This window comes from Canis lupus, chromosome 1, assembly GCF_048164855.1.
Source record: "Canis lupus baileyi chromosome 1, mCanLup2.hap1, whole genome shotgun sequence".
NCBI classification, from domain to species: domain Eukaryota; kingdom Metazoa; phylum Chordata; class Mammalia; order Carnivora; family Canidae; genus Canis; species Canis lupus.
In genome coordinates this window covers 84,112,265-84,125,950 of record NC_132838.1, presented here as the reverse complement: position 1 = coordinate 84,125,950, position 13,686 = coordinate 84,112,265, and the positions used below count along the sequence as shown (strand labels likewise).

General features: G+C 44.1%; 1 protein-coding gene across 2 annotated transcripts in view; it reads left to right on the top strand.

The window, feature by feature from the left end:
- OSTF1 (osteoclast stimulating factor 1) overlaps positions 1-13,686 on the top strand; it is a 55,134-nt gene continuing 41,448 nt past the window's right edge. Inside the window, exon 1 of one of the 2 annotated variants that reach the window (XM_072837842.1) lies at positions 1-200. In XM_072837842.1, the coding sequence (XP_072693943.1) occupies positions 167-200 (34 nt within the window). In that variant the 5' untranslated portion in view covers positions 1-166. The remainder of the gene's footprint in view (positions 201-13,686) is intronic. The other variant, XM_072837837.1, reaches the window with a different exon arrangement.

Below are 13,686 nucleotides of genomic sequence, written 5' to 3'. Positions count from 1 at the left end.
TGCCTGCGTGCGCTCGTCCGACGGCCGGCGGTGGGCGCAGGTCCCTGCAGGCGCGCGGCTGCGAGCCGGACGCCAAGGAGCTTGGGGGCCCCGGGAGCGCCGGCGGCGGGGCGCTCGGTTGGCTTTGCGTGCGCGGCGAGGACGCTCAGCCGCCCGGGGAGGCGCGATGTCGAAGCCGCCGCCCAAACCGGTCAAACCAGGTAAGGGTCCCCGCCGCCGGGCGCCCTGCGCTTCCTCCGCCGCCCGGCCCGGAGCTTCGCTTTCGGGAGCCCCCCCGCCTGCACGCCTCGCTTTGTTGCGTGCGCTGCACGGAGGGGTCGCTCGTTTTGGACGACGATTTCGAGGATTTAAAAAAAAAAAATGTTAAAGAGGAGCCCCTCCCTGGATTTCGCAACATTGTCATTCGCTGCGACCTTCCAGTAGGGGTGATGGCCCCGGGCCCTTGGAGGCTTGGTTGGAAGACAGGGATATTGATCCCTTTAGGGGAAAAAGGAAAAAAAAAAAATGTCTATGTGTGCCTTGAAATGGGCTTTTGGTCACTTCCTCTTTTTTTTTTTTTTTTTCTTTCTCGTGTGTGTCACTGTCAGGTTAGAGTTCTTGACCGGCCGGAGCGAACGGGAAGTGCGCCGCTTGCAGGGTGGGGTGGGTGAGCGAGGCTCCTTTGGGGCTTTGGAGACCAGCGCCTCCGAAGTGGCCCCGGGATCTTGGAAAAAAGCATTTAGAAGACTGTACGCGAGCTCGCGGCGAGGGGAGTCCGGGCGGCGGCAACAGCCCTTCGGGAGCGACAGCCACGCAGGACGAGTCCTTTGCCTCCCCCCCACCCCCACCCCCGCCCCCACCCCCACCCCCACCCCCGCCCCCGCCGTGAATTTGCCGTCAAAGCTGTGCTCTTGGCCCTTAGTCTGTTCGTTTTCTGCGACAGGGAGAGAGGAGAATGTGGAGGGACCCATGTAGTTCAGTTCAAGGCTGTAACAAACTCGTGCGTTCATTTGGCGAGTCATCACGGGAAACGTAGGAAGTGGCAAATAAATAGCTTTGATACGCTCCCGGGTCTTTTCCTCGAATCTCCTGTAACTTCAGTAAAGCCCGAGCTGATACATACCCATTTAACGTCAAATTTCGAAGTAACCTTGGCTGCAGGCACTACACCTTCCATGATTATCTAGTTGTCTTTCTTCGCCATCGTACATACAGTGGCCTTTTCAAGCCATTTGATGTGAAAATTATGTGCATACTCATATATAGGACAGTCATTCACTGAGGGCTTGCCTTTTTTTTTTTTTTTAAGTGGGCCGGGTGTGAAGGAAGTTGCTGGGACTTTGACTTTGCGGTGAGCAAAGACGGGGTGTGGCTAGTATTGGGCTCTGGGCTTCTTTTTAGGTGGAATCTGATGAGAAGTTAGCATTTTAAGTGCACGTGTGGGAGGTGGCAGCCTTCTAAATTCAGATGTAAATCAGACTTCGAGTATCCAACAAAGCTGAGTTGTTCTTTGATGGCTAAACAAAGTACTTTATTTTAAAGAATGTCCTGAGAACTTAGAACTTAGTTGTTCTTGAGGTTCCCCCCCCCCCCCCCCCCCCCCCCCCCGCCTCAAGACTTTTAAGCTTTTAAGTGGTATCTGTGCTGCAGCTGGAGGAGCGGTTGGCCAAGCCGTGGGAGTGTGACCGTGAGTACTGGTGCAGAGGCCAGTTTGGGTGGAGGATCATACAGTTACCAGTTGGGGATACACTCCTAGAAACCAGTTTTTGGTGATTGGACACCGGTGCTTTCCCCTTTCTCCTTCTCTTCAAGTCAGAAAGCAAAGGGTTGAAAATATCTGCCGTTTTAGAGAGAGCGTTGACTCCACGCTGATTGACGAATGAGATCCAAGCTCACGGTCACTGTAGAAATCGGTGTGTTAGTTTACGAATTGACAATGAGAAATATTACTTTCAATCGGACTTGAAACATTGGGTGGCCTGGCTTAATGGAAAACAAAACTGCCCTATTATAGTCCTGGTCCACATTTACTGTGTGCCAGGCACTGATCTAATCACTGTACATGTATTAACTCATTGACTCCTCACAGCAACCCTGTGAGGTCAGCCCCGTTATTGTTCCCATTGCACAGGCTGGGATATTAAGGCGAGGCACAGAAAGGTTAAGTCACTCGCTCAGGGTTAGCAGCCTGGTAGGAAGGAGCAAGCAGGATTAGCATCCAGGTCTCCAGACTTCAGAATCATAATGCTTTCCTGCCTTACGTCACTGTGTACCATTGACATGCGTGGTCTTGTGTATTTTAGAGCTGGTGGGTGGAAGAGAAAAGGAAAGTGCCTCCGGTCCTCAGATCTTCTGGTCACAGATGCACATAAAGGTCACTCCCTGGTTGGTAGCTGTGAGGAGAGTGAGCTTTACTTTCTTGTCCTGCAGGCAGGAAGTGAGGGTGAAAAATGTCTGAAACATCTTGGAAATTGGAATAGGGGGTTGTATTTAATTTTTGGGTTCTTGGTTTGTTTATAACTGGCCTCCTCCCAAATGAGAGTTAGAAAGAGAGAGAGAGAGAAGGAAGGAAGGAAGGAAGGAACAAAGCAAGCAAGCCAGCCTTGTAGAGGGAGGGAAGAATAATAAGAGGAAACCAGAGGAAAAGTTAGCTTACAGATGTGTGTGTCCTAAAATCTGCCAGGGTTTCTAAAGGGTGGCTGTAGATTTGGCTCTTGGCTTCCAGCATAAAGATAAAAGATCAATTATAGGATTCCTACTCTTTGTAAAAATAAAATGTGTTCCTTTCTCAAGGAGGAGTTATTTTAAAGGCACTGAGATCTGAAATAAACTTCCCCTGGGCCCTCTCAAAGTGTTGGAGTGGACCAGACATCTCTACAAGAAACACAAGCGGGACATGATAGTGGTGGTCCCTATAGCTTCCTGCAGAGCAAGACCCAGGCAAAACAGCATGGTTCAGTTCTGTAGGCAGGGCTAAAGGGAGGGAGCTAGGAGGCAGGACAAAGGACTTCATGGAAGATTTTAATAGCAAGGGACATTAAGCTATAATGTGGATAAAAGTATCTTTTGGGATGATCGGCATATAGCTCATAAAAGTACCATTTTCTTTTGCACCTTCCTGAGGTTATATCAGACTTTGGGTTTGTGGCCATGTCCAAAATCCATTTGCTAAACATTTCTTAATATATGCAGTTAAGGGGTGCCTGGGTGGCTCAGTAATTGAGCATCTGCTTTTGGCTCAGGGTGTGATCCTGGGGTTTGGGATCGAGTCCCAAATCGTTCCTGGAGGGGAGCCTGCTTCTCCCTCTGCCTGTGTCTCTTCCTCTCTCTCTGTGTCCTTATGAATAAATAAATAAAGTCTTAAAAAAATATGTATGTATATATATATATGTATGGAGCTAATATTTTAGGCCTTGTGCTAGACATTGGGGTTCCCAGGAACAATAAAATAAGGTCTCATACATGAAAGTATGAAATCTGATGGGGGAGATTTAGGTGTAATATAGATAATATCTAAATTGACTCATATCTGTAATTGGATGACTGATCTTACCCATTTTGTTTGGAAAAAATCTCGTGATTAAAAGTAAAAGTGATAATTTTTTTCTTCTTCTTTTTTTCTTCAAACCTTGTAATACATATTTTTGTTTTAGAGAGTTTAGAAAATACATATAGAAAAAAAGATCATCCCTACCTGTCTAGTGATAATCACTTCTTTCTCTCAGGTGTTATTTTTCTTCTTCAATTCTGTTTCATTAAAAAGAGAAAATACAAATGATTATCTTCAGAATGGTGTCTCAGTTTCAGTTTCAAGTGTTTTACTGTTGATTAGCCTGTTTCCTACTGTGGATGTACTATTGCCTATGCTCTGACAAATCAGTTGTCACACTTGACCTTTCCTTGCTTACTGATGTCTTTTTATAGGGTCACTTTTGGCCACTCAAGGTCTGTCACTGAAACTCTCCCCTCTAATTGTTAGCTGCCACCATAGGGATCAGTCTGCTAAAAAGTGTCACGATTTCATGGTCTTCATCTCATTCTTCATGGGACCCTCCTACCTCCTTGGGACCAATGCGGCCTCTCAGTTTATCCATATAGCATTATGGTTCTTGTCAGCCACCCTCCCAAGCCTTCACAGTTCAATTAGGGTGAACCTGCCAGACTTGACACAGTGTAGACGACAACTGTGTTCTCACAAAGACTTTTTTCAAAAGAGACTTCATTCTGAGACTTTATTCTGTAAAGACCAGCCAAAGGATATTGAGTGAGATTTGGACTAGAATCATCTCATTCTAAGCCGGTTTGATATCCCTCCATTGTAGTCGGAAGCCTGATGTGTGACCTTGACCAATTCTGTCAAATGGCTTATTGATTTGGGTGGTGGAAGTAAAAAGCAGCATAAATATTTTATGTGTCTTAGGAAAATAAATTCATGGGACTTTGAAGAGACAAATTGTCAGTATTTGGGGTTCTTTTGTATTTATAGTAAAAACATCATAAACTTCAAAGATGTCATGCATATGCTGCTTATATAACATTATTGAGAGGAAAAAAAGTCTTCATCTAAGATGATCTGAACTTTTGTGTATTCCCCCCCACCCCCCGAATAAATGAATTAGTCAAAGGTGAGAGTATGGGGTTGGCTAGGAGTATGCACATGGATAGTGTCCTTCATAAACATCGTGCTCCATTTATGCCTGGTGGCAGAATAAAGTTTGGGAAACATTTTGAAAATTCCAGAATGATGATGATGATTGTAATAGTAATAGTTAACATCTATTTGGCCCTAAGTGTTAGGTACTGTGCGAAGCACTTTGTATGCTCCATCTCATTTAATTATATTAACTTCCCGATGAGGTGGGTCCTAATATCCCCATTTTATGAATGAGGTAGTACTTTGTGAGGTTAAGTAAACCACTTAAGGTCTGAGAGCTAGGAAGTGGTTGGTTTGACCTGGGAATGAAACACAAGCTTTAAGTGGAAGGGATTTTCTTGGGCAGAGAAATCTATGAAGATTCTATTAGTTTGGACTGGCTTTTGTTGGGCAGCTGCCTTTACTAACTTGTGGTTGTATTATTTGCAATTGTGTTGTAGAACTCCCCCCTTTCAACACATCTGTATTAGACCATTAGACACTTTTTGAGAGTAGAATAGCCTCTTACTTTCTTGCAACTTTACAGCAACTGAAGTTATTATTCATGGCCAATACATTGTCTTTTTTAAAAAAAATATTTTATTTATTCATGATTGATGAGAGAGAGAGAGAGAGAGAGAGGCAGAGACACAGGCAGAGCGAGAAGCAGGCTCCATGCAGGGAGCCCGATATGGGACTCGATCCCGGTCTCCAGGATCACACCTTTGGCCGAAGGTGGCGCTAAACCGCTGAGCCACCTGGGTTGCCCAATAAACAGTCTTGATACATAATAAAGTCTTTGTCTTGACGAAGGCAGGGTAAGCCATGGTTGGATACATTTTACAGCTTCACTATAAGGCAGCAAAAGCTAGGGGCAGTATCCATCAGTACTAGTTCCGGGCAGTCACGTCCCTCTTGTGTTTCAGCATTCACATAGCTAGACTACAGTGTGATTAGTGCAGTGAACTTTTCTGACACACCTGTGTAAGGGAGGAAAAAATCTTTCCTCTCCCCTCTAATGTTCTGTATCTGGGTCCTGGAAATTAAACTGACACAAAGCCAGATTAACGAGAAGAAAAGGGATACAAGTTTGGTGTTTTCAGGTTTACCTGCACAGGGGCGATGCAGAAAAGAGGTGAGAGTCCAAAGAAGGGTTAGATTTGGAAGCTTATGTGCCATTTTAACAAAGGGTGTTACATTGTGGAGCAGTGACTAGCAAAGGAAAAAGAGGTTTTGGTTTCTGCGGGCAGTAAGTTGTGGGAAAGTAAATATATGGGGAAACTAGTCAACGGTAAGGGTTATTTTAGTAAGGTTTCTTTATGCAGACACATTTAGGTACCATCTTCATCTGATAATAAGAGTTCTCCTTCTCGTATGACGGCAGAACTCAGTTCACAAGGGGAATTTATGCCCTGCTTTTAGGCACATGAGAGGGAGGCAGAGAGTTCTTTTGTATCTGCTTTTTCCTCAGTTGCCTTCAGCTCAAAATAATTTTTTTTTTTTAACGATTTCATTTATTCGAGAGAGAGCAAGAGAACAAACATGAGCAGAGGTGAGGCGGTACAGAGGGAGAGGGAGAAGCAGACTCCTCGTTGAGTGCATAACCCGACTTGGGGCTTGATCTCAGGACCCCAGGATCATGGCCTGAGCCAAAGGCAGATGCTTAACCAACTGAGCCACCCAGGCACCCCTTAAAATAATTCTTATACCAAAGTGGCGTACTGTGGGGTGGCATATTTTGATGCCCTTTACCTCATATCTCCTGTCCAGTGAAAACCATGGCCAAGGGCAGCCTGGGTGGCTCAGCACTTTAGCGCTGCCTTCGGCCTAGGGTGTGATCCTGGAGACCCGGGATCAAGTCTCGGGTTGGGTTCCAAGCATGGAGCCTGCTTCTCCCTTTGCCCCTTTCTCTCTCTCTCTCTCTCTGTCTCTCATGGATAAATAAATAAATAAATCTTTAAAAAAAAGAAAGAAAGAAAGAAAACCACAGCCAAAGTTGTACTCAGTTGCTTAATGCTCAGAGGAAGACAAAATACAAGAGACAGAGACAGGGAGGGAAGGTGAGGGATGGAGAAATAACTTTCAGTGGGCTGATGTGAGCTGTCACATCAAGATTTCCTTTCTTTCTTTCTTTTTTTTTTTTTTAAAGATCTTATTTATTTATTCATGAGAGACACACACACACACACAGAGAGAGAGAGAGAGAGAGGCAAAGATACAGGCAGAGGTAGAAGCAGGCTCCATGCAGGGAACCTGATGTGGGACTCGATCGCAGGACCCTAGATCACGACCTGAGCCAAAGGCAGGTACTCTATCACTGAGCCACTCAGGCGTCCCGACATCAAGATTTTCTAGAAGTTTGTCAATACTTAAAAAAAACTGCCAAAAGGGCAGCCCCGGTGGCGCAGCGGTTTAGCGCCGCCTGCAGCCCAGGGCGTGATCTGGAGACCCAGGATCGAGTCCCACGTCAGGCTCTGCATGGAGCCTGCTTTTCCCTCTGCCTGTGTCTCTGCCTCTCTCTCTCTCTCTCTCTCTGCATCTCCGAATAACTAAATAAAATCTTAAAAAAAAAAAAGAAATATTTAAAAAAAAAACTGCCAAAAAAAAAAAAAAGAAAGATGATCAAAAATATTAAAGGAGTTTGGGGAAAAATTAGAGAAAACAGTACAAAGAGAGCTCCTCCTGTTCTTTTGAACAAGGCATGATATTCCATCGAATCTATTTAATCAGACCCACATTAATGCACATTTGGATTGTTTCCACGTTTAGGTAGTTACCGCATTGCTTACTTGTGAGTAAATGCACAGGACAAAGTCCAGGCCGTGGGAGTGTCGTATCAGAGGGTAGGCGTGTTGTCATTTTCATAGACGTTTCCAAAATGCTCTCCGGAAAGGTTTTGCCAGTTTACCTTCCTACCAGAAATGTGTGAGCATGCCTTACACAGAAACTTTATGGTGCGTGTGATGGGGAGAGGGCTCCAAAGGCTGGGTAGTCCGAGGCAGGGAGTTTGAGGAAGCTGGGAGGGTGTCACCGAGGGGAAATTTAAGCAGAGCCTGGAATGCTGTGTCAGAGTTTGGTAGGCAAAAGAGCGGGGAATGTCATTTAACTCGGGCAAAATGAGATCACATGATGTCCTCTTATTTTCACTTGCCTGACTGTATAGGGCTGAGCTTCTCCCAGAGCAGCTTGCTGTGCACACATGGAAGCCGTGAGCTGGAGAAATTTGTTCCAAATTAAAGAGAAATCCATTTCCATCCAGTTGGTGGAAAACCACACTTTCCACACAGAAGTAAGACTTGGAGTGCCCTCATGTCAGTCCTCTGTGCATGTCTCTGCGAATCTGTTTTCAGGATGTTAACAATAGCTGTGGTGTGTTAGGGGCAGCTGTGTGTCAAACAGGGTCACAGCTTCAAGTCACTGCAGTCACTGGTGGGACCGCCGAGGCCACTTCCTCTTAATGGACTCTTGCTAGTCATTTCCCATTTTCCGTTGGGGCATCTGTAGGATTTTTAGAAAGTCACAAGGCAAATGCCTCAACTTACTCTTGGGGTAGGTGTTGGGGGGAGAGTTTTGTATTTGTGCATTTTGATTTGCGTGGGATTTTAAAACTCATAAGCATCCCTTAGAATTTGATAAACTACTTTGATTTAATATTCTTGGGCCTGAAGAATGCACTGAATGGGGTCCTTTCCTAGTCTCTGGGTCCTGATTTCCAAGGAGCCTGAGGTGATTTGAATTTAAATTAAGGAAGGCCTTAGAGACCAGCTGGTTTATTCTCCTCCTAGAAGGTCTGTCTCAGGCCTCTTTGGGGGACCTGAAGGCAGTCTTGAGGTCTTTCTGGCATCCTTCCACTCCAGGAGTTTTGCTTGGTTCTGGGAAACTCATGGATTCTATTAAGGGATTTTCTTACTGGGGAAGAGAGACTGAAATCAACTCACTTGCATGAAACAAAGGAATGACTTCTTCCTGGAGAGTATTCTGGAGTGGCTGTGTCTTCTAAGAAGCTTCCTGACCCACTCTGTTTTTGAGGGGACACACCTCCAAGTCCTAGCTCTCCGAGCTTGGGTAGGGGCGGCCAGGCTGAGCAGAGCCCCTCTGGCATTTTGCCACAGTTGGCAGGTATCTCAGACTCCAGATTTGGAAGATTCCACATAGTCTTATTAGATTTCTTTGCTTGAGAAAACCACAATCTTATGACACTCTCTAAAATGTGGCATACCCAGGTTTACAGGATTCCGTGGCTGCATTTGAGCCTGCTGTTCTGATGAGTCAGTGCAAGTTTGTCAGTAGGACAAACTGGGAGCTGGTTTCTTTCTTCTCTCTCTTTCTTTCTTTCTTCTTTCTTTCTCTCTCTCTCTCTCTCTCTTCTTTTCTTTCTTTTCTTTTCTTTTCTTTTTTTTCTTTTCTTTTCTTTTCTTTTCTTTTCTCTTTTCTTTTCTTTTCTTTTCTCTTTTCTTTTTTTTCTTTTCTTTTCTTTTCTTTTCTCTTTTCTTTTTTCTTTCTTTCCTCTTCTTTCGAAGGAAACTAGCCATGGAACATTGCAACAGAAACCTATCCCTCCAGAGTTCATTTTCTGAATAGTGTGTCAGTCTTGACGTTGTTCTCAACCTTTTTTTCTGGTAGGAAAGAAATCATTCTCTTTGATTCCTCTGCACTCAGGTTCTAAATCTCAGTCACCCAAGCAGCTGCCAAGTGGAACATGGGCCTACATCAAGCTGAGCTGTGAGGTGGGCGTCACTGCTTAGGGTGACTGCCCACTGCCTCTTTTAGGGAGCCTGTTCCCACCACAGGGCTGCCTCTGGTCCTTGCCTGATGCCTTCCTACTCTCGAGGACTGGTTCTCTCCCTAAGTATTGGGGCTTTAAAGGGTTGAGTTCTATTCTCCACAATGGGCTCCTGCCCATTTTCTGATTTTTGCTTGGTACTAGGTCTCTCCTGTGTCGTGACATTTGGGCTAGCACTCTTGTTTACTGGCATTGGGAAATCTGCTACTTAGTTGGTCCTTGCTCTTGGCCTGCTTTTCCCATTCTTGGATACATGCTCCCTATCATGTGGACCTTCGGCTAATATACCTGTGCCTTTTTGATGTACTATGACCTGAAGATTAGTGTGGATCTGTATCTACTCTATTTATTTTTTTTTTTAATTTGAGAGAGGGAGAGAGAGAGCATTAGCAGGAGGGCAGAGAGGGAGAGGGAGAAGCAGGCTCCCCACTGAACAGGGAGCCCTCCATGGGGCTCAGTCCTAGGACCCTGGGATCAGGACCTGAGCTGAAGTCAGATGCTCAACTGAGCCATCCAGGCGCCCTCTGTGTCTACTCTTAAACTCCCCTTGTCTCCCTTCCTTCTCCAGAACTAACCTTTGGCAGACCTGAATGCTGTAGCCAGCTGTTGTTGATTAAACTCTGATTATGGCACCTCCAGGGGACCAGGGCCACTTGTCTAGAGAGCCTTGTAAGAGTACCTGGCTTAAGACTGTCCTGGTTTTCCTCTGACATTGCTCAGAACTTGGTTTCTTCTACTCTTTAATTCCACAGGGCTCTGAGAACAAACTCAGTTTCACATCTGATGAACACATTTACCTGCAGTGTTAAACCAGTCACTGATTTCTCAAAATCCTCTTCCCAAAGGTGCTTAAATAAGATAAACTAAATACAAGGTTCCTGAGAGGAATTCCCTTTTCAAATGAACTGCTCTAATGGTAGGACTTTAGGCATAAAGATTGGCTACATAAAGATATTGTAAGACCAAGCTGTGATTTGCAAGAGGCAGAGAATAGATAGTAATGGAAAACGGACATTAGCTTTGGAATAAAGTTCTGGCCCCATTTTTTTTTATTAACTTACTAAGTAACCTTGATGAGTAAGACTTTAGACCACTCTGATCCTCAGTTTCTTCATTGGCTTCCAGTTCTTCATTGCCTTAGACTGGCTTTTCAACTAATTCCTCAAGTTTCTACATAATTTCATCCTGTGCTGCTTCTAGAGCCAGCCCCATGACCCCTCTACCCATTGTCTTGCTACTCTCAATGTTCAGGACCATGTAAATGTCCACAGATGGAAGGATTAAATGCTTTAAGGGCTGACAGAGGGGAGAGGATAGGAAGAGGGTTAGGGTAGAGACATAATATATTATATTTTTTAAAAAGATTTATTTATTCATTTATTTATTTATTTATTTATTTATTTATTTATTTATTTATTTATTTAAGAGAGAGCTCAAACACCAGCAGGGGAGGGGGAGGGGCAGAGGGAAAGGAAGAGAATCTCAAGCAGATTCCCCACTGAGCATAGAGCCTGTTGCAGGGCTTGATCTCGATCTCATGACACCCGAGATCATGGCCTGAGACAAAATCAAGAGTCAGATGCTTAACAGACTGAGCCATCAAGATGCCCCAACATAATATATTCTTAATTAGACCTAATCTGATTTCATTTAGACTCTAGCTACACAGGACAGTAGAGTTTGCTTTTGTGTGTGTGTTGTTTTGGTTTTTTTTTCACTGTTGCCTAGAGGAAGACAACCAGCTGCTGGGTGGCCCTGCAGAAATGCATCCCATGAGATTCCAATGGGATCCTTGGGGAAAAAAAAAAAAGTCATTCATGAGGAGCTCTTGTGACATTGAGGACTTATAAAGTTTGGAAAATATATAAAGTTAATTATAAATAGTGACAGCAAGTTGGTAGATTTGAGCTTTGAAAGTATATATTCTGCTAGTTTTTTGAAATTAAGTCTTGTGGAAAATATTGTTCTCCCATCTTATTTTTTCCTGTCTGTTTTGGAGGTGACCGTTTTAGGTTCAAGGTCAGAGCTTGCTTTGTAGGAATTCTCATAATTCATTCCAGGAAGGTGGGTTTCAGAGCTTCTCTCTGAAAGATGGAAAATTCTTCCTCTAAGAGAGTGATTCTTAGCCCACTTTTTACTTTGTAAGTTATATAGTGCTCACAGAAACCAGAAGCCTTCTTTTTCTTTTTCTTTTTTTAAAGAAAATAATGTTTATATATTCATAGGGATATAAGGACAAATTTAAGACTGCAGCATTATATTGATGAGAAGAAATGTTATTGCTATAATTTTGTTTATTTATTTTCAAAATTTTATATTTATTTGAGAGAGTGAGCAAGAGAGCACAAGCAGGAGGGAAAGGGAGAGGGAGAAGCAGACTCCCCGCTGAGCAGGGAGCCCCACCCAGTATTCAATCCCAGGACCCTGAGGTCATAACCTGAGCCTAAGGCAGATGCTTAACCAACTGAGCCACCCAGGCGCCGTTGATATAATTTTAGAACTCAAAAAAAAATTCTGTTCATAATTACAAATCTAATATTAATGTTCTACCAAATGTCTTAAGACCACAGGTAAAGAACTGCAACTTGTTAGAGCAGATGATGAGAGAAGGCAGGTTCCTTTTGCAGCTGGACAGTGGGTACTGAAGGAGAGCAAATTCCTAGTAATTATTATGAAAGCCTGCAATTTACACAACCACTGCAGATTGGTGGGAAGCCACTGTTCTAGAGAGCACTGAGTTTTCCTCTTCTGTCCCTGTGGACAGAAGTGATTTTCACTATCACCCGTTCACAGTATAAACTGCAAATGTTTCTTAAGACTCAAGGTTTTGAGAGGGTGTGGGGGTATTCCTAGACGTCTTAGGGCAAATTCCAGTATCTCAGTCCCCCACTGATGACCCCACGTTCATAAAAGGATAAATGATCTTCTGGGCATCCGTTAATGAAAAGGAGTTAACAACACACACCTAGAATCCAGGAGTACCTTGTGACCTCAGGAGTGGGTGTGAAAGGTGCTGTGTGTCTTAGAGTAGCTGAGGTTAGTCGCTAGATATAAGTATATGACCCCCAGCAGTGCTATATCACTGCTCCTGCCCAGGGCTTGAGTAGAAGGGAGATTTTCATAAGAACAGTCCTATAATTACTCACTCTTAATTACAACTCCAGAAAACCACAGCTTTTCGTTTGTCCTGCCTTGCCACTTTCTTGGGGAAATCTAACTCCATTCTTTCATGTCCTTCTCCTCCTCCCAATATCTGATCTGGTTTGGAAAATACCTGAATATTTCTTTGGGTTAACGTTCTCCCCTGGCCTTCCCTGGGAATCACTTGGACTCCTTGGGTCTTCCCAAATGTCCAGACCTCTACTAGCCCCTCCTTTTTATAAACAGTCTTGACTTTGGTGACCAGGCAAGTTGGAAGGAACTGATCATCTGGAGCATCCCCCCTGCCTGGTCCAAACCTTCAACAAGGAGCCATTTGTGGAGATGCCCCCAAGGTGTCCTGCCTAACTGTTTCTAGGTCCACCAGGCAATGCTCACCACTTTCACAAGATCAGAATGTCACCCTCAGGAGCACTTAATAAACCTTGTGAGGAAGCACTGTTGTGTATCTTGAGGATGAAATTAGGGAAATAATTTTCAGTTTAAAGTCTGTTGTCTTAGTAAGTAGATGATCTTGGAAGAAGAGACTATGGTAGATGTCTTGTTGGTTTCCTATAGATGGCCCTTCTGAACCCACTCCCTGGTTTTGGCTCTGTCGTAATTTGGGTATGGGTTTTGGCAGTTTCTTGTATGTGCTGCAGTAGAAAATTTGAATTCTTTTGTTTTCTGAACGGGGAAGAGCTCAGTTTCAAGTTATTGCTTATTCATTGCTCTCTAATTAGTTTTTCCTCCTGTGTTTGGTAATTTTCTCATTCATCCAGATTTTGTATTGTTCTATGAGAGTTCTCAAGTTGCCTGAAAATGGTAAAATGCCCTCATAGTAGTAAAATGCTCTGGCCTCTAGGTGTCTATCAGGTAAGCTTCCAGTAAGCACCTTGCCTAAGCTTGGGTCTATGTCTCTAGAGAGTTTCTTGTTTTGTTCTTAGATACAGTGTATACCTATGCCCCTATATCAGGTTTTAAAGGGGTTCTGTTTTATTTATTTTTATTTTATTTTTCAGATTTTTACTTATTTTTGAGAGAGAGAGAGAGAGCGCATGAGCATGCACAAGCAGGGGGAGGGACAGAGGGAGAGGGAGAAGCAGACACCTTGCTGAGCAGGGAGCTGGATGTGGGGGCTCCATCCCAGGAC